Source organism: Engraulis encrasicolus, chromosome 12 (assembly GCF_034702125.1).
Source record: "Engraulis encrasicolus isolate BLACKSEA-1 chromosome 12, IST_EnEncr_1.0, whole genome shotgun sequence".
Taxonomy (NCBI): Eukaryota; Metazoa; Chordata; class Actinopteri; order Clupeiformes; family Engraulidae; genus Engraulis; species Engraulis encrasicolus.
Genome location: NC_085868.1, coordinates 12117560 through 12137559, shown reverse-complemented (window position 1 = coordinate 12137559; position 20000 = coordinate 12117560). Strand labels below are relative to the sequence as shown.

General features: G+C 44.7%; 1 protein-coding gene across 1 annotated transcript in view; it reads right to left on the bottom strand.

Annotated features, from left to right (window-relative positions):
* cntnap3 (contactin associated protein family member 3) overlaps positions 1-20000 on the bottom strand; it is a 130904-nt gene that overhangs the window by 24294 nt on the left and 86610 nt on the right. The window contains exons 12-17 of the mRNA XM_063212756.1: positions 14120-14226; positions 8044-8163; positions 6539-6736; positions 3675-3831; positions 2815-2942; positions 415-585 (exon numbers count right to left, since the gene is read on the bottom strand). Of these exons, the coding sequence (XP_063068826.1) occupies positions 415-585; positions 2815-2942; positions 3675-3831; positions 6539-6736; positions 8044-8163; positions 14120-14226 (881 nt within the window). The remainder of the gene's footprint in view (positions 1-414; positions 586-2814; positions 2943-3674; positions 3832-6538; positions 6737-8043; positions 8164-14119; positions 14227-20000) is intronic.

The following is a 20000-nucleotide window of genomic DNA, read 5'->3' as shown; positions in this document are numbered from 1 at the left end:
GGGGGATCTTCTCCATGGTCCGCCATTTTGAATTTCCAGAAATAGCCATTTTTAGCTGCAAAAATGACTGTACTTGGGCCATACTCGAAAATAATAGTTTATTATTTAGTAAACTTTCATGAAAATATCAACTTTGGCAATAGGCAGCACAGTTTCAATGACCAGCATAGTTGCAAGAGCTTTTTTGACCATTTCCTGCACAGTGTCCCTTTAATGCCAGCCACAAAGAGAATGGCTTTGACCTTTCCCTGAACTGTGTTTTTTCTTGGCAGGTTCCGGCTTTGACATATGGAAAATAACTGGCATGAATTCCAACTCTGAAGAACCAGCTCAGCAGAATGTGACAACTCTGCTAATTTCGGCATCAATATTCAAGGGAGTGGTATAGTGACAAGTTCTAGTGTATCTACTCACAGCTCAGTTCGATCCGAATGAAGTCCTTGATGCCAAGATTCTCCAAAAACACTCCTGAGGCCGTGCTGGTCTTGAACAGGAAGGAGATGTCAGCACTCAGCTCGCCGTGGAAGGTAGGGAAATGCAGGTACGAGGTTTCCTTGTTGAAATAGGCCGAGTTCCAAAAGTGCACTGAGGAGAGAGAGAGAGAGAGAGAGAGAGAGAGAGAGAGAGAGAGAGAGAGAGAGAGAGAGAGAGAGAGAGAGAGAGAGAGAGAGAGAGAGTACCTTAGCATTAATTGAAGACAAAAACACATACAGCAGCCTTGGGTAATCCATGCAGTAAAGAAAACCTTCCCAATATATGTTTCTTTTTTTTGTGGTCTTTTTCGCCTTTATTTGATAGGACAGTGTGAGAGGTGGACAGCAAGCGAATTAGGAGAGAGACGGGGAAGGGTCGGCAAAAGACCCAGGCTGGGACTCGAACCCAGGTCAGTCGCATGGAAGGTGAGTGCCCTACCGGTTGGCCACAGCAGGGCCTATATATTCTTTTTAATGTCAGCTATATGGATCTGACTGAACCAACATTTATTCATAACTGAAATCTGCCATCTCAGCATAAAGGGTACAGTCAATGTCAGGGCACAAGGTTTTGCAGAGTTGTTTTTTTTTCCACCCAAAGCTTAACCTTCCCCCTAGATCAGTTCATTCCACGGGAGGGAAGATGGAGCAAGAGGGAGAGACGCATTCACATTGATATCTTTGCTTAGACTGCCAGGGGTATGACCTTGCTGCAGATTCTGAAGCACCATCCTGAGCTCGATCACATACAGAGAGGCCGTCATGCAAACGGCAAGGTTAGGCTGAGCAACATGGTATCATGCAACTGTGTTTGGATAACAAGCCGACTTGAACCGTCTATCGTGTTTGTGCACTACGACTTTTTTGCGTGTTAACGCATGCTCTACAACGCCCTGCAACAGGTTAGGGTTAGGCGTGCTTTTGGTCTGGGCACTATTTTGCCATGCTTGTTTTGCTTGCTTGCTTGTAATTGCTTGTTTCCCAGTTGAAGTAAAGTAAAGCAGCAGAAACATTACTTTACTGACAATTTAGGGTTAGGGATGGTTTTGGTCAAGAGCATTTTAGCGTTAAGCAACAGAAATTCACAACATCTACTTGCCAGGTCACGTGACAAAATTCTTTGTTTTTCTGTGGCATTGCAGAGCACAAGTTAACATGCAAAGTCGTTGCACCAAAACACACACAAGAAAATGCATTTTCATGACGCCAGTCTGCGCTCAGGCACCTTGGTCGTGAAGTGTGTATCCCTGTGGTTATGTTGGCTGTGGAACTATTGCTTTTGAAGTGTGTATCCCTGTGTAAAACGCATCACTGGAACCCCTGCTCTTAGAGCATACGCAGGGGGTCCTCAGCCAATGAAGAGGTTCTCTACGGGGGGGACATGGATGGCTCCGGAGCCTCGGTAGGGTTCATCTCCAAACACACACTGGGACACTTCAGGCTTGTGGAATGACTACAACATCGGCACTAACATAACACTGAAGTGAAGTCTAGTGAGTGAGTGTAGGGTGTGTGTGTGTGCGTGTGCCTGCGTTGGAATTGCCAACGTCTTGATCATTAGTGTGATTCTATCCAGGTAGCCCTGAAGCAAAAACCTGCCACAAGCAGGCTGATATCATCTTTGGGACTGAGCTTTAGGCATCGCTACCAGAAGAAATGCTGGGAACAAAATTTGACAAAAATCCGTTTCATTAGTTCACTCTCTGAAATTTGGATTAAGCATGTACGCATACATCTTCGTTCTCGCTGGAGAACGGACTTCTCGTGATCGCGCCGCTCTCGCAGGAGAGTGGCTGTCCACACAGAGGACTGATCATTAAAGTGTTTCATGGACTCCGCAAGGACCGCTGCACTCAAGACGCTGAGATAGATTACGTGGCGTATTGGGCAAGATCGCTGGCCGTGGTGCTGAAGTACTGCCACGGCCGAGAAATGTCTGTGCTGCAAACGTTCTCGAGCTCGGGAGTACAGGTCGCCACTGAGAGCTCGGGCAGTATCTGCGCCCACAGATATGTGTGAACTCTGAGCGGACACCCCCCGGCAGATGATGGTTGGAGAACAATGGAGCGAGATGAACTGGAAGGAAGCGAGGGCAATACACCTGACGAATCGATCGAACAGCGGCAGAAGGGAGGCAAAGGGGGAGGTGGTGGGTGCAAGCGAGAAAGAGAATTTCTGACTGGAGACAGGTGAGCGGAGAATAAATGCTGTATAGTTAATTAAGGGGCGCTCCAAATTCTAGTGCGCTGAAATTCCTGAATAAACAAGTCAGACAACAAACCAGTTTGCATGGTGGAATAATTTGCTTTGTTTTTGTTTCTGGAAGCAGTCGGGTACTTACAGTCACCGTAGCACTGCAGGGCTCCCACTTTGTATGCGGCCTCTGAGCCAGGCCTGCTCAAGTCCCCAACAGCAATGCCTCGCACAGGTAAGTGCTCCTTATAAGAGAGCAGTCCTGTGTCATTAGCCCTGCAGTTGATTCAGAGGGAGAGAGAGAGAGAGAGAGAGAGAGAGAGAGAGAGAGAGAGAGAGAGAGAGAGAGAGACACACACAGACAGAGGCAGAGACAGAGACAGAGACAGAGACAGAGACAGAGAAAAAGAGTGAGACAAAATGAGACTAGAGTAGAGAGAGGGTGAGGTAAAAAAGAAGAAAGTCTCTTCAGTCAGCCTCAGCACCACCTTACACCATACATGATTGAAAGATTCTTGTGTTGTTTCATATTAAAGACTGAGGGAGGGAGGGAGGTGGGGAGGGGGAGGGAAACTGCGTGAAGTGCCTGCAGAAGCAGATGAGGCCACTCTCTGGGTTTTGATTAAATATTCAGTGGCGAGCCGGAGCCAGATCAGCAGCTGTAAAAATAGAGGCCTGCCTTATTATTATTATATGGGCGGCATGCTTAGGCCTAGAGAGAGAGAGAGAGAGAGAGAGAGAGAGAGAGAGAGAGAGAGAGAGAGAGAGAGAGAGAGAGAGAGACAGACAGACAGACAGAGAGAGAGAGAGAGAGAAAGGGGGGGCGGAGCGAGCGAGCAAGTGAATGAGTGAGTGAGTGACGCTGCAAGGGACAGAAACAGATGGTTAGTGAGAAATAAAATACTACGCGATGGAGGAGAGCGAGGGAGTGAGGAATGGACAGAAGGCGGAAAGGAAGATAGAGACAGATAGAGGGGTTATCACTCTACATATGATTGTGGTTGTTACCAATCGACTCCATCGGCGTCGCAGTTGCAGAAGCGCTGGGGATCGATGCAGCTCTCGTGCAGGCCGCAGGCACACTGCTTGCTCTCGGGCGTGGCGCCTCCCCAGTAGGTCTGGACCTCCCCACCTCCATCCATCCACCACGTGAAGGGAACACCTTCTTGAGGGAGGATGGTGTGTGTGTGTGTGTGTGTGTGTGTGTGTGTGTGTGTGTGTGTGTGTGTGTGTGTGTGTGTGTGTGTGTGTGTGTGTGTGTGCGTGTGTGTGTGTGTGTGTGTGTGTGTGTGTGTGTGTGTGTGTGTGTGTGTGTGTGTGTGTGTGTGTTATGGGTTAGGGGATGAGAAAAAAAAACAGATTTATGAATTATTGACACTGTACTGCGACAGGAAGGAGCACATATGTTCATTGAGATTTCTCTTTCCTTTGGAAATATGCCCATGACTTTTTCATAAGGAGTCCCCATGTTGCCCAAAGCAATAGGATTGGTGCGCTTAGGTGAGGTGTATACTCTATGACTCATACAAATATCATGAATGTTTGAGAGGGTCTGTTGCACTGCTAACTCATAGCTTGTGGTGGGAGATGTTCTGTGACTATCAAGGCTTTGGAGCCAGTATACACCAGAGGTTAACAACCCAGGCCCAAAGCAAAGAGGAAAGCAAAGTCGAAATCCTGCCACGTGTGTTCCAACCAGTCCACTCAGCTAGCTGATTCTTAGCTTGACGACTACCATATTTGAGAAATTGCATGTGTGTGCATTGATTTGCCTAAATTGAGGCCACACATTTAAGGAAATACTGTACTGGCTTGAGAATACATGGGTTCACCGTGTTTGTAAACACGATATTGTGAGGAGGGGCAAGACAATGGCAACCAACCACGTGAGCAAATTTTTTGACCGACAGCGGTTTCCAACAATCAGAGGTTGAGTTGTGCGCAATTAGTTTCGCACAGTCAGGGGAAAACAAACATTTAGAACCCATGTATAAGGCGTCTATCTGCAGTCAATATCAACACGGTGAGGATAGGCAATGCGAGGGGGAAAAAAAACAACTTTCAATCGTGAATCGCTCTGCTTTTATTTGTCAGTCTCAACAGGAAAGCCCTGGTTGCCTTCCCTGGTCATTTGGTAAAACTAGTTATAACTGACGTGCCGGAAATCAATGGTGATTTGACGAGTCACCAGTAAGTTTTGGATGCTGCCATCAACAAGCCATAATTTGTGCGAGAAAGTGGAGCCTGGTAACGCTGCGTGAGAAAAGACAGGCGGAGAATCTCCGTGCTGAGCACTGTGCTTTTTTAAGGATTGGAAATTCCTGGAAATTCCTGGAATTCATGGAAATTATAGGCCACTGTAGAATGTGATACAGCATTCTGAAATAAAAAAGTTTCCTATGTAGAACAAAAATGATGGTCTTCACAAAACATTCCCCCTCAAAAGTGAGCTTGAATAGGAGGGTCGTTTTATATATTATATTATATTTATATATATATTCAGGCCATATTCAGGTGTGTGTGTGTGTGTGTGTGTGTGTGTGTGTGTGTGTGTGTGTGTGTGTGTGTGTGTGTGTGTGTGTGTGTGTGTGTGTGTGTGTGTGTGTGTGTGTGTGTGTGTGTCTGTGTCTGTGTCTGTGTCTGTGTCTGTGTCTGTGTCTGTGTCTGTGTCTGTGTCTGTGTCTGTGTGCATGCGTTTGGACTGCATTGACATTTTTCATTCATGCAAAAGGTGCTGCGACTGAAAAAAGGCACTGGTCTAATCCAGTGTTTCTCGACCTTTTTTAAGGCGGGGCACCCTTTCAATTCCTGAAAATTTTCAAGGCACCCCAAACCAACAAGCTGTAACATGGCATCGCATCGGATACCACAAAAGCTTCGAAAAGCACCACATTTGGAGACGTCACACAATCTATGTTTGAAGTTGCAGCTTACTGGGGCGACCTAAATGTACTGTACTTTATTGTCAGTAAATGGCAGATGAAAGACTCCACTGACTAAGCAATACTTTATTAATTTAGACAAATATGTATTATATTACATGATTTATTTATGAGCCGCGTTTCTGCGGCACCCCTGGTTGAATAACACTGGTCTAATCTATGGACCAGAGCTCCCTCCTCAGGAGATGAGAAGAGGGAGGGAGAGATGGGCATGGGAGATAGGGCAGAGATTGGCATTGATTCCCTGGCCCCAATCGCTTCTCTGCTCACGTTCATCCATCTTCAAGTTGTCTGTCTTACAGAATGTAGCCGACACAGCCACACAAACACACAGGTTGCCAAGCAAAACGCTAGCTCTCTGTCTCTCATTATTCTTCATTTGACATTCTGAGAAATTATTTATTTACGTCTGACACTGTTTTCCTCTGCCTCTCGCCTGGGCCGGCCCTAATGAGACAGCTAATGGACAGCAATTATATCTCGGCAGCCACATGTCGCCGCCTTGCGTGTTTGTTTGAAGAACCGAGAGAACAATTATCAACGCTAATGAACAGCAAATTGGCGCCGTAAGTGAAATCAAACAAAAAAACAAATGGAAGACCAAGCAAACTAGCCACTGAGCCACAGAGATGACAGCGGTGGATTCCTAAAACATGATACGTTAGTCAACTAGACAGGAAGATGCACAAAAGAAAACAAAAAAAACAAATGTCTGCCCATTAACTCATCATCGACAAGGTGAAATTGCAACTTGAAACTTGAACAAAAAGCCTCATGATCAATTTGCTTTGGTTTAATCTTTTTTCCGTACGTGAGGTTGACCCAAACTCAACTTGCGTTCTGGCGCTAGTTCGAGGTACGCCTTTAATAAGCATGACCTTTGCGGAGGGCGGATGGGATCAATACTCAATACTAATAAAAAGGGCTTACCGGGTGTGTTTAAAAGACGTGACTTTTTGCAGTGGTAGGAAAGTTCCTGCTCGCAGTGCTCGGCCTTGGTAATTATCGCCCGGAGCTGCTCCACGTCGGCAGGATAGCTGAAGTGGGCTAAGTGCTGATTTATCCCCGTGGATGGTTTTAATTTAGTGAGCTCCGTGTTATTGTGTTGGATCACCATCCATGTTTTATCTGAGGAGAGGAAAAAAGAATAGCAAGAGACAGAGAGTGAGTGAGCATGAAGGGGTAAGGGAAAGGGGAAGAGAGTTGTAGACAGTAAATGAGTTACGGAAAAGAAGTGAAAAAGAGATAGGAGTCGGAGGGAAAGGGGAGAGGGAAGGAAGGGTGAGACATGAAGGTGAACGAGTGTGAATAAAAACAAAGTGACAGGAGGAGAGAGAGAGAGAGAGAGAGAGAGAGAGAGAGAGAGAGAGAGAGAGAGAGAGATAGAGAGAGAGATAGAGAGAGAGAGAGATGAGAGAGAGTAGCAGAAGGAAAACAGTGGATTAGGTAGGAGGGAGAGGATGGAGCAAGAGTGAAGAAAGAAAGGGGGAAGAGAGAGAGTTGCAGAAAGAAGAGTGATAGAGAGATAGGGATGAAGTGAGAGGGGAGGGGGGGAGTATGGGTGAGAAAGGTGTGCAGCAGAAAGTAAAGGAGTGGTGATTAAAAGAATGAGGTAAGGGGGGGGGAGAGAGTTGAGAAAGAAAACAAGTGGGACGGAGTGGGGAGAGAGGATCAAGAGAGAGCGAGGGAGGAAGAGGGGAGAGAGAGAGTTGCACAAAGAAAAGTGGTGGGGATGGAGGGAGAGGATAGAGCAAGAAGAGAGAGCGCAAGAGGGAAGGAGGGAGATGTGGCGAATAGTGTGGGGTGAAAAGACAAGGGATCATTAGACAATTATGCAAATGATAAACAGATAGTGCGGAAATGATTAGGAGCATCAGGCACCTCCAATATAACAGCGACTTTGTGTTGCAGGATCAGCAGTGACTTAGCGACCCACACAGCCTGACACCATTCAATCCAGAGAAAACTGCAGGCTATTAGCCATAATTATATGGTCTGGGATTACCTCTTTGGGCAAAAAAATACATCAGTGAGAGGGGATCTGCATTTCAAAAAGGTTTTTCAAGCCCACAATGAAGTGAGTGAATAATGTTGTAATGTTGTGACACTACCAAGTAATTATCAGCATAACAAAGCAAGTCAATTCTACAGTAGTATGTACTATGCATGTTCCTCTTTGAACACAGGAACTCAGTTTTGAAGGGAAATCAATTGATGGGTTTTTGTGAGACATCTTATCGACCAATTTAAAGCTCAGTCTATACCTGCACACCACAGACTGTACTGTACAAGCAAATGGAATACGTTATATACGTGTATGTATATCTGTCACAGATTACAGATCTGTTCCCAACGGCACATTGTTGGCCTGCCCTCTCAAGCACTCCCAAGCCTGGCCTTTAAACTGTGGGATGTTTATACCGTGGGATGTTTACCTGTCATATTGCAGTAGATCCTCTGTGGGTCGATGGGCCCACTCCCGTCCACATCGACGTGGTAAAACCCAGACGTGTTTCCCTTGTGCTTGTAAGCCTCGCAGGACTGTTCATAAATGGCTGCAGAGAGGGGTAAATAGAAATACAACAGACAAGGTCAAGCGCTATTAATTTTTACCATTTCAGTAAACCAAAGAAAAGGAGGAGGGAGGAAAATAAACAGTCAATTGAACCACAACAGTGGTTATATCGCCCTTATTGAGGTGCATTTATGATTGTTGGCCACAAAGCAGCGGGCAATAAATATTTACCATTTAATGGTAGGAGGGATGCCATTAAAAACAAGAAAAAACAAAATAAAAAAATACCTTGAAAAAAAACCTGAACTGAAGTACTTGAAGGGTATTAACACCGCTTGTCAAAATTTTAAAGTGTACCTTAACAAGCCCTGCCCCTATCTATCTCATTCAGTATAGTATAGTAGTACAGAAGAGTATTGATTTCTTCCTAATGGGTCCGAGTGGCTCAAGTCAGTCTGTTTGACCCTACATAACTTGGTCTATAGAGTCCTCCTCCATCCATCACCAAGACCTCTCCACACTCAACTCTGCCGACCTGAAAATGAACAAGACAAGACAGCTCTTCTGGTCTCCTGCGAATCAGCAAGCAAGCAGGCGAAGCACAGACGTGTCATTCATGAGGAGGTGGGAGAGGAGACTAGAGACTACACACCCATAGGCTACAAAGAGGAGATGTGAGGTGGAAAGGGGGATGATGTAGACTAACAGAAGAAGAAAAAAAACTTACTAGTGACTAGTGAAGCTTGAAGCTTGGCCTTGTTGGCCCCAACAGAGATCACATGCAAGTGATGCACACACACGCACATACGCACCCAGACAGAGTCCACTATCAAGTACCACACACTGCACTCCCCACCTCACTCTCCTTTACATTTTCCCCAACTACGATGTCCTTCATTGAGGAGAGAAGAGAGGAGAGTACGTAGACATACACCGAGGAGGTGTGAGGGGTAGAGGAGTAACCCTATGATGGAGGAATACCTCCCCTATGATGTACACTAGCCCCAAAAAAATAACTGGTGTGAAGAAAAGAAAACGCACACACTTAAGGCTCAGTTATGCTTCCTACTTGTGCCACAGAGTGAGCTTGACGCAGCCATGATGCAGTTAATTCTTGTTTATGCCCTGTTTTGAAGCACGGTCTGCGCGATGTCATTCCACGCTGAAACTGCCTTCAATACAAAGAGTAAACTAGACGTGTCGGTTGTTTTTTAGCATCACAGACTCGACGAGAATGAAAATGAAACATTAAATCTTTATATCACGTGCATGTTTGATCGCACTGGCAGCCACAGTAGTAGTTTGGAACAAAGAAGTGGCTCATTTGTCGAGGACGAAGCGGAATGTTTCCTCGACCTCGGAACCACTGTTCAACTGTCCAAATAACTTCAGCGTCGTAACTTGCAAGCGCATGTGTTGTCTTCGGTTCGTGTAAATAAATCAAACAACAAAGCACGGGCAACTTATTTAATGAAGAGCTCACAGTCCGTAGACCGACGAAGGTTAGAACAAGGAAGTAGCGCTTGTTCTCGACTCGAGGACAGAGCAGGCTGGTCGAGAGGACCAATCAGAGACCTATTTTCGCCCTTTCACGCCGTCGCTCCCTGCGTCGAGACACAATTTTGGGGAGGTGCCCCAGAGTACCTGCGTGATGGGGGGGGCTTCACTACGTTAACTGCGCGGCTCACTGCATCATGATGCAGTGACGCTGATCTCGAGGCATAAACCACCCTTAACAAACACATACATATGAATGGATGTGTCACACACACACACACACACAATATGAAATATCTCATTTTCTACTGAGCACGGGTATTATGTTACTGACAAGATTTGCAGGTACCCGGTTCACATAATCTGGAGGGGGATGCTGATTCTATCATTATATTTTACAATTGTCATGCCTCTGAACCCAGTGAATGAAACTGTGTTTCTTTTCCTGAGGTGCATTCAGTGTTTTCTGAATCCAATATGCGCAAAACAGTGATACAGGTGCAGAGAATAGCTGGAAATCAGCACACAAGACAACACCACACCACAAAATGCAACACAATGCAACACAGTACAACACAGTACAACACAACGCAACGCAACGCAACGCAACAAAACACTGCAGCGTCAGGTTTGTCTGGATTGTGCTGGCCATTGCTGATGGATTTCATGACATGACAAAAGATGCACCTCTTCAGCAATCGCTGACCGGTCTGCCACTTTGGGACTGACAAATATGCAGATGGGCTGTCACGTTCTGCGCTGAAAAACAATGCCTTCCTGTAGTGAATTATGTGACGGGATTTATTTTGTACAGCTAAAATGCAATTCCCTTTTCTATCCCGCCACCTCTGCCCATCTCTATCTCCATCCCCAACAACCATTGGCCATTCTTCATGTCACAATCTGGAAGGCGCTCAGAAATGAAATACCAGTGAATCTGACATGACGCGCGTGAATTAGCACACATGAGCATCATGCGCCATACTAATTATGACAAAGGAGCCAGTAGCATCCGTGGCAGGCCCCACCATACTAGACTATACTTTGCACTAGAGATGCCAGTATCAGCTTCAAATAAATCCAAAATCCTCTCTCTTCGGGCTCTCTCTCATTCCACCCTGTAGAAAGGACTTCAGACGTCAATTCATATGGCTGGTCTGTATGAAGGTATGTGGTAGAAGAAATGTAAATGTGAAGAGTCGATGGAAGAAAGAAAAAGTATGAGAGTGTTCGGCCCCTTTCAGATGCTCTCTCTCTCCCTCCCTGCCGCTCGCTCGAGTGTGAAAACGTTAAACGGCCGAGCGATTACAGTTGACTGGCAAATGCTTCATTTCATTTCACAGGAATGGTGTTCCACTCAATTTCCATGACACTGGACTTGAAGAGGAGAGGAGGAGAGGCAAAGGCCCTCCTTTTTCACATCATTAAAGGTTTTCTCTTAATCCCCATCAATGCCAGGGCTTTGACAAAATTGGCTTTCCCCCTCTGTGGTTATTGCGGCTTCACAGAGATTTGACCTTGAGTCCCTGTGGCTGATGGCAGACAGCTTTCTTTAAGAGGGACAAACACTCTTTAACTTGCACCAGCCACTCCGGTAAAATGCCTCTGCCCTGCTGAAGACCGCAGAGTCCCCATGACATTTGCTTGTCATTTAATAGGCAGCAGTCTGAATTACTCTGTCATTTACAAATTCATTGAATGTGACTGTTCATATTTAACAGTTGTGGTTGGCATAGGTTGTTGCTGTGTTCTACTTTCGTTCGAACCTGTGCACAGGGCGAAGCAAGTTGCTGGCTGATAAAATATTCTCCTATAGGATTGTTCTAAACAACTTTGTAAACTTGAGAAGTTCACTTTGGAGTGATGTTGTACTGCAATCTGTAGTTCACTGCTAGGTCACTATGGTGGGTGGGTTGAGGATACTATAAATCTGGCTTGTCACAGCCATATCCAATAAAAGACTTAAAGTCTACATTACATCTCTTGGCCATGCCATCCAACATCCCAAGGAGGTTAACAACAAACAAACAAACAAACAAACAAAACAAACAAAACAAACATACTGTACATACATTACATACTCTATACAGAGAGAGAGAGAGAGAGAGAGAGAGAGAGAGAGAGAGAGAGAGAGAGAGAGAGAGAGAGAGAGAGAGAGAGAGAGAGAGAGAGAGAGAGAGAGGCCTAAGCCACAAAGTTAGCCTAGAAATCTAGACGACCCTAGCGCCCGCAAAATGAATTTGCTCCCGGGGGCAGTCTAGCCACCCCTGGTCGTTTTGCGAGGCTGAAAATCGAAAGACGACCTGCCAATCAAATCATGAGCAGCGAGATGGGGGGCCAGGCTACCTAGTGACGACAGAATCATACAAAACTTTCTAAGAAACATGCCCGCCGTTCATTTCCAACACGAAAGTTTTTGCTTAATTTAAAAAGCCTGAATGACTCTAAATTTCGTGCCTGCCACGGATTGATGTAAAAATGCACCTTATGAACGAACTTAGCTGACACAAATAGGTCACTCCGCATTACCATTTGATCACTCAATGTTTAAGCTAGCTGGCTAACTTAATATGAGCATTTTACAGAACCAGATAGTCACAAACTATTATTATTATTACACACACGAGTCGTTAACCCATGTAGACTGTTTGTTGTGACACTGAGTGAGATATGTGTGCAAACAGCCCTCAGCTGCATGCGATCCCGCTGGGTCTGAGGTGAGTCTAAGCCGGCTGCCGGCTGTGTGTGTGGATGAAAAGTGCACCGGCCGCTAGGTAGCTCTGGAACTATTCTCTGGAACTATAGCCGGCCACGCCCCTACAGTTTGCTGTGTGGAGATCCAGTGTGATTGGTTGTTGCGCCATCCTATTGCGTGGCGTTGAGTGCCAAGGCATTTTGATAGACAACCGTTTAATCCCGCCCACACTGTCTCCGAGCTCCATGAGACCCCTGTACAGCATTTTGCTGTAGGGGTTTGGCTCGTCAGGCTACCACAAACTGCACTCTCCACCCTCAAGCTAGCATCTGGGCGAGGTACTCCAAATCAAGTCATGAGGAACAAGAGCTGGGTATAAATCGGTCAACAGTGAGGATACCCCTGGCTCGCTCCACTGTGGGCGAGAGATATCGGTCACCATGGATACTGATAGATGGCTGGCTCACAGCACAGCAGAGACACAGCTGTTTTTGTCATGTGGTCATTGGTACGGCACTGTCATAGTTGCTCAGGGGAAAAAAATCCCTGAGGAGTGCATATTCTGTGAAGTCATTTATCCACAGGAGCACACCAATTGACAAAGCTGGCACGTCCCTATTTCACCTCGTCAAAATTTACTGATTTACTGTAAAAAGCTGAACAGAAGTGAAAAGCGATGCGCAAGAGAAGCCGTTTGTGAAATTTGCCAGATTGTATAGGCAGATTGGCTCATTTTGTGACGGTTCCTTGCTACACTCCGCGTCGCACGCCGTGCTTCCGTGGAGGCAGTGTGGATGCAAGCCTGCTGTTTAATGATTTTACAGCCCACTCGCCTCTCACGCTAATTGGTTTGAGATGGCCCATAATATGGTGGAAAAAAACCTCCACCATACAACCACGAACGCACAACCACAGAGGCCTTGTAACAAGGGACTGGAGGATAAGGAGATAAGGAGAGATATAATACAGCAGCTAATTCAGATAGGAGTTGCTGTACCTTCTGTTGCGCTGGTGTCAGCGAGCAGGTCCTCATCTGTGCACTCATTAAATGTGTAATTAAAATTTCCCTTTCAACTGTCTTACTTAACGCAGCTTAAAGTTATGGTTACACAATTCCGTTAACATGCCTTTTTGCCTCATACATTTCCATATGAAATCCTCTTTGTGTTTACTGAAGTGGGATGTTAAAACCAGTGGTGGGTAAAACAGTGCAAAGCACAAGAGTGTTTAAGACATTCATAAAGGCATCTGAGTCTATGGGGCACAACTCCCAGTGGTGCTAATCAAGCAAGTCACTCATACTAAGGGCACAGACAGAAACACATGGTTTGGAACATATGTAGCTGGTTAAAACTCACAGTCTGTTTAGTGGGGGAAGCCAGGTCTACTCTAGGCCTTACAAAACAATCATATTGGTTATATGATTTAGTTTAAGCAAAGAAAGCTCCCGCACACTGTTCACATTTGCATGGTTTAATGCAACGTTTTGGTCTACTGATCTTCTCCAAGCAATTCAAATTGCATGGAGAAGTTCAGTAGACCGAAACGTTGCATTAAACCATGCAAATGTGAACAGTGTGCGGGAGCTTTCTTTGCTTTAACGTTGGTGACCTTGGGGTTCCACTCCTACACACCTGACCAAGGAGGTGTGCAAGAATTCTTTACTTACTATATGATTTAGTTTACCAGATCTTTTTTGGATAAAAGGTTTGAAAGATCAAATCTTGTGTGTGTTTAGTGTGCCTGAATGTTAAAATAGATACTGCATGATGGTGATGGATAAGAGTAGAGTAGAAGGCCTTACAGCTGTGGCAGGTGGCTCCTTTGTAGCCTGTGTGTGAGCAGTTGCAGTGGAAGGCGCTCCAGGACTGGGTGCACTTCCCTCCGTGTTCACAGTAGCTTGGGGAACACCTGAGAGATAAAGAAAACACATGCATACTTATCATCATCATCATCGTCATCATCATCATCATCATCATCTTCTTATTCTTCTTCCTCGTCTTTCTCATTATCATCATCATCATCATCATCATCATCATCATCATCATCATCATCATCATCAACAACAACAACAACAACAACAACAACCGACACGACAACAACAAGCGGTCTAGAGAGAAATCGACTCTAAGTCACTAGTCACAAGTCATTTTTTTTAAACTCCCGTTTCTGTTTATAATTCACAAGCACGACTGTACACACGTGCAGTTCTTGTATGTGTATAGTATAACAAAAGCTTTTCTTCACCAGCAGGCACAAATGAATAAACCATTCAACAACCAGCGATGAATATCAACAATAACACCAAGCAGACAGACGTTTTAATCAGTGGCCCAGTTCAGGCTATGTTTTTAATTAAAAAATAATTCTGAATGAAATTATTCTGAATCAAAATGAGTCTCCGTCGAGTTTACATGAAGCGTTTCATGATTGATTGATTAATTCTGAAAAAACGTCTGAGGATCAGGAAGCATTTTGATTGGACAGAGGATGCATGTGCTTGGTTTTGGATGCATGCGCTGGGTTTGGGTCTGTGTCATTGCATTTTGCATCCTCTCACAGCAACAAGCAGGGTGAGTTCAGGTAAATTGGGCCACTTTTTTTGCATGTAAGTTAATGGAAAAAGTGGCCCAATTTACCTTAATCCACCCTATGCATGAAACTACCAGAATTGCTTTTAAATGAATGTATATATGTAAGAGGAATAAAGTTATTCAGAATTAAAAGAGGAATGAACCACCCACGTTATTCGGAATAGAGTTCACTTCCTTTCCGAATAACTTAAATTCCGAATTGTCAAATGTTTACATTGTGTAAAGAGCGGAATTGAGTTTTATTCAGATCTAAACTGAGTTTATTCAGAATCAAATGTCCCATGCAAACAAGATCATTGTCTTTTCATCCCACCTGCATCACCTTAGATTTGATTGAAACAACAGTGCGATTACCTTCTGAAATCAGCATGTAAGGGAGTGGGAGTGCAAAGATTGTCACAATGTGATGTTGCCACTGTCACACTTAATTACGATTCAAGTCTAATGTGATCTCAGGCACTGGGGTGTAGTATAATAACAAATTTTATAACACACCGCCCACCACCACGCTCAGGTGTTTTACATTCATATCACTGTTCAGACTTTCTGATACATTATTAAAAAAAGACAATGAAAAGCCATTTTGCCACAACCCCTTCCCCCTTGCTAATTGGTTAAATGCTCATTTGAAATGTCCTGTATGTGTTTTCCCTTTAGTGTAAACAAATCAATATAGTGGTGCGGAGACATGACACTTAATGGCAAAATAGCTGCTGGATTCTCCACTGAACCCCATCCCCCATTTCTCATCCCTGATGCACTTAGTGGATGTGGCCGGTTTGAAGCTATTGGTTTGGGTAGACGCTTGCAGCTGAGAGCTGCTGCATGATCTGACTGCAGATTGAATTGAATTTGAAGAGAAGTCTGCAATATATAGCAAATGGTGACTTCTCCCTTTAAAATCATCCTTTAATTTTTGAATTTGAAAAACTAGCTGGCTGCTGCTGAAAGACACTTAACAGAATGTGTTCTGACTTATGGTCACCACCATTTAGAACCCATCAAACCATTTAAACACACCATTTAAACACACCTTTGAATGGGAAAGAACAGTGGTATGTCTTAGAGAGAAGCTCAAGTAAAGCACTGTGGAATTACACATACCTTTCACTCCAAGTGGGAAACCTTTATGAGGATCCACAAGAGGCAAAACATGTCCTGACCCTACCTATAAATCTGTACAGTTATAACTTCATGGAAGAAAATGTGTGGAAGGACTTGCACCTCATATGTGAAAATGCTGTCAAATGCTATAATCTTTAGCCATTGTGATTGGTTGGTTTGTAACATGAAGCTTTGGTCTGCAGCACTACTCCATGTCTTCTTATATGAAATAGTGCTCAGGCTATTTTTCCACTGACTCTAGCTCAAAATACTTCTTCCTCGAGTCATTGCTTCAGGACTAATTTTGGGGAAAAAAAAACTGCGGATTGAATGCAACTACCGATTAATTCAGCAATGGAAAAAATGTTTTTTCCTCCATGTAGGCTACTTCTGAAATACAGTATAAGACTTGACTCAAATTGAAATGTGGAAATCCCATGCATATAGAAAAATGTGCGTATAGGTGTAAAACCTATTGAACAAACCCAGTAGCCTACCTGTTCCCCACTATATTTGTGCAATCTTACAGATGTTATTGCAGATTCTTCAACTCTTAGTCCGCACTGCATATTATCCACGCTGTACAAGGCCAGATTTAAGTGCCTTTATATTAGGAAAAGATACCATTCTCGATCTCTCACAAACTGATATAGTGGCAAGTCGTGACAAAAGAAGTCCAGCAGTGTGTTGATTTTGCATGAAAGGATTGAGAAACATTGCCTGGAGGCGGCGAGGGCTAGAGTAAAATGCTCTTTCAATAGCAGTCCCCTGAAACACATTTTAAAAGACATCTGCTTCAGTATAAGAGGTGCGGTGTCGCAGGCATATTCAACAGTGCGGTGTCGTAGGCATATTCAATGGTGTAACTCCCTGCATTTATTTCAAAGCATAGCATTTTCTTTGGCTTTACTGTGTGGTGAAGTACTGTATATTCAACTGTGTAACTCCTGGTGATTTCAAAGCATGGCTTTTCCTTGGCTTTACTGTAGACTATTTGATATATAGTCCTTTATATTGCAATTTTTTCCTAGAATGTGTTTACTTTCCATTTTATTAAGTGTACACTGCACCATGTCTGTGATCTTCAATAAAGCCATGTGTACAATAGATGAAAATCTGTATACAAACACGGCTTAGGATGAATATTGTTCCTGTTGCCTTGCCACTGCCTTTGATGAACACTACACACTGTAACAGATTTGGTTTCCATGTAGAATTCACAGAAGCCAATGGCAGAGAGAGAGAGAGAGAGAGAGAGAGAGAGAGAGAGAGAGAGAGAGAGAGAGAGAGAGAGAGAGAGAGAGAGAGAGGGGGGGGTTGGGGGAGAGAGAGAAACTCAGAGGAAGACAAATAACCCGATCTGCTTGCATCTGCAAGTGAGGACAAATGTGTGTGTTTGGCTGAGCCAGGTGTGGGAGATATAGCGGAAGGAGGCGGGGGTGGGCAGGAGGAGTGGCATGTGGTGTGTGTGTGTGTGTGTGTGTGTGTGTGTGTGTGTGTGTGTGTGTGTGTGTGTGTGTGTGTGTGTGTGTGTGTGTGTGTGGTGTGTGTGTGTGTGTGTGTGTGTGCGTGTGTGTGTGTGTGTGTGTGTTTGTGTGTGTGTGTCTGCCTGTGTGTGTGTGTCTGTGTATCTCTGTGTGTGTGTGTGTGTGTGTGTGTGTGTGTGTGTGTGTGTGTGTGTGTGTGTGTGTGTGTGTGTGTGTGTGTGTGTGTGTGTGTGTGTGTGTGTGTGTGTGTGTGCGCGTGCGCGCTCACGTGCAAGGGAAAAGAGAGAAAGAAACACAGAGGAAAACAAAGAAGCCGATCTGTTTGTATCTGCAGTTGAGGACAAATGTGTATGCTTGGCTGAGCAAGGAGTGGAAGATATACATTTACCGAGTGGTGGGGGATATGGGGGGAATCAGAGGAATCTGTGCTACTGTTGGCCACCTGAGCCGAGCTCTGCACTAGAACCTAAATATTGCACCAGGGCTAAGCTGAGCTCCCTGGCTTCACTACTGTCAGGTGTCGGATTCAGCACTAGCCGTGATCCCAGGCACACAACTATTGATGGGAGCACTGCATGATGGGAAGGTGCACTGTGGCGTTGTGTTGTGTGGTGTGGTGGGGTGGAGGAATGGTGGTGGTGCTTTGTGTAGTTGGGTAGGGGTGGGGATTGTTGGTGGGGTGGTGAATTGGTGGTGGACTGCGGAAGTCCCTTGCTGGGAGATGTCTTATACTAGGATGTATCGAGGCAGGGGAGATAAGAGCACAATTAAGGGACCACAATCGAAATAAGTCTTCGGACTTTTCTGTGTACATCCCTGTCTATTTATCCCTTTCAATGTATGGTTATTGCTGCTGTACAATGCTTTTACATCTAATAGACTAAATAAATTCATTCATTCATTCATTCATTCATTCATTCAATTCATTCATTCATTCATTCATTCATTCAATTCATTCAATTCATTCATTCATTCAGCAGAGTGGGGTGGTGTGATGAGGTGGAGATGGGGCGCTGGATGACAGACGTCCCCTGGCATAGAGGGCTGGGTTGGGCTTCGGCTTGGCATAGAGGAGGGTTGCATTGGGGTCTGCCTGGAAGGAAGGGAAAGGGAGGGGTGAGTTGGTGGGACTGCACCACTGTTCTGGCTTACAGAGAAGGGACTCAGAGGGGGACAAGTCATACTTTATGAGTAAAGAATGACCTTTGCACAACCTGATAAATATTTAGAAAGATGGATGCACTTATACACACACATGTACGCATGCGCGCACACACACACACACACACACACACACACACACACACACACACACACACACACACACACACACACACACACACACACACACACACACACACACACACACACACACACACACACACACACACACACACACACACACACACACACACACACGACAGTGAGACAAACAGTACACATATGCAAGTCTATAGCAAATTAACTCTAATTAATTACAATTCATAAATATAACTATATCTATCTATACTGTCTTGTCCTCTATTTTGTTTTTTAAAACATTTAAAGCATCATGATATTGCTGGTCACGTTATTCTCTTCTACGTTGAATGATGTTACTACATCTGATGCCTGATATTGCAGGTCTGCCCCCTTCTTATTCTCTCCCTCTCACACCTCTCTTCTCTTTCACACCTCTCTATCTCTTACCCTCCTCTCTCTGTCTCTTCCTTTCTTTTCCTCTCTACCATGTTACAAAATCTGACTACTGATGTGGCTGGTCTAGATATCTCAGACAGTGTTGCCTTGTGACAGCTCGGAGGAGAGCTGGAGATGTGGATTGTAGGAACGGTGGTGGGCAGACTGGCGGTTTGGGGTTAGTCAGAATAACATGAAAGGATGGGGCCAGGCAGGTGAGGGGGAAGTCGGAAACACACATGGACAGTCAGACCAGCCACGTGGACACAAGGCCAAACAGATCTGAAACACAAAGCAAGAGCTCAATGACAGCTGAACAAGCTGTGATGTCTCCTCCACTGTTTACTAAGTACAAGTGTAGCAGAGAGAGCACACAGCACACATGAGATGGGGTGTAGAGGAGGATGCTCTGTTGCATCATGAATACGAACACAGACACAGACACACGCCTGGCCCTGTATACTAATGTCACATAAACAAAAACTGGTGTTTGAGGTCAAAATGGGTTAAAGAAATGTAATGGAACATACGCGGCACACACAGTAAAAAAAGAACTGTTGTTCTTACGGTAGATTGCTGGCAGCAGTGGTTGCCAAAGTCTACCTTTAAACAAATAACGGTATATTTCCTTTTTACATTTTACGGTAAAATTATGGCAGCAGTGGTTGCCAAAGCCTACCGTTAAATAAATAACGGTATTATTATTTTTTACATTTTACGGTAAAATTATGGCAGCAGTGGTTGCCAAAACGTACCATTAAATAAATTACGGTAAAAACGGATTATACTCAGGTGAGTTCAATTATAGAGTTACAATCAGACC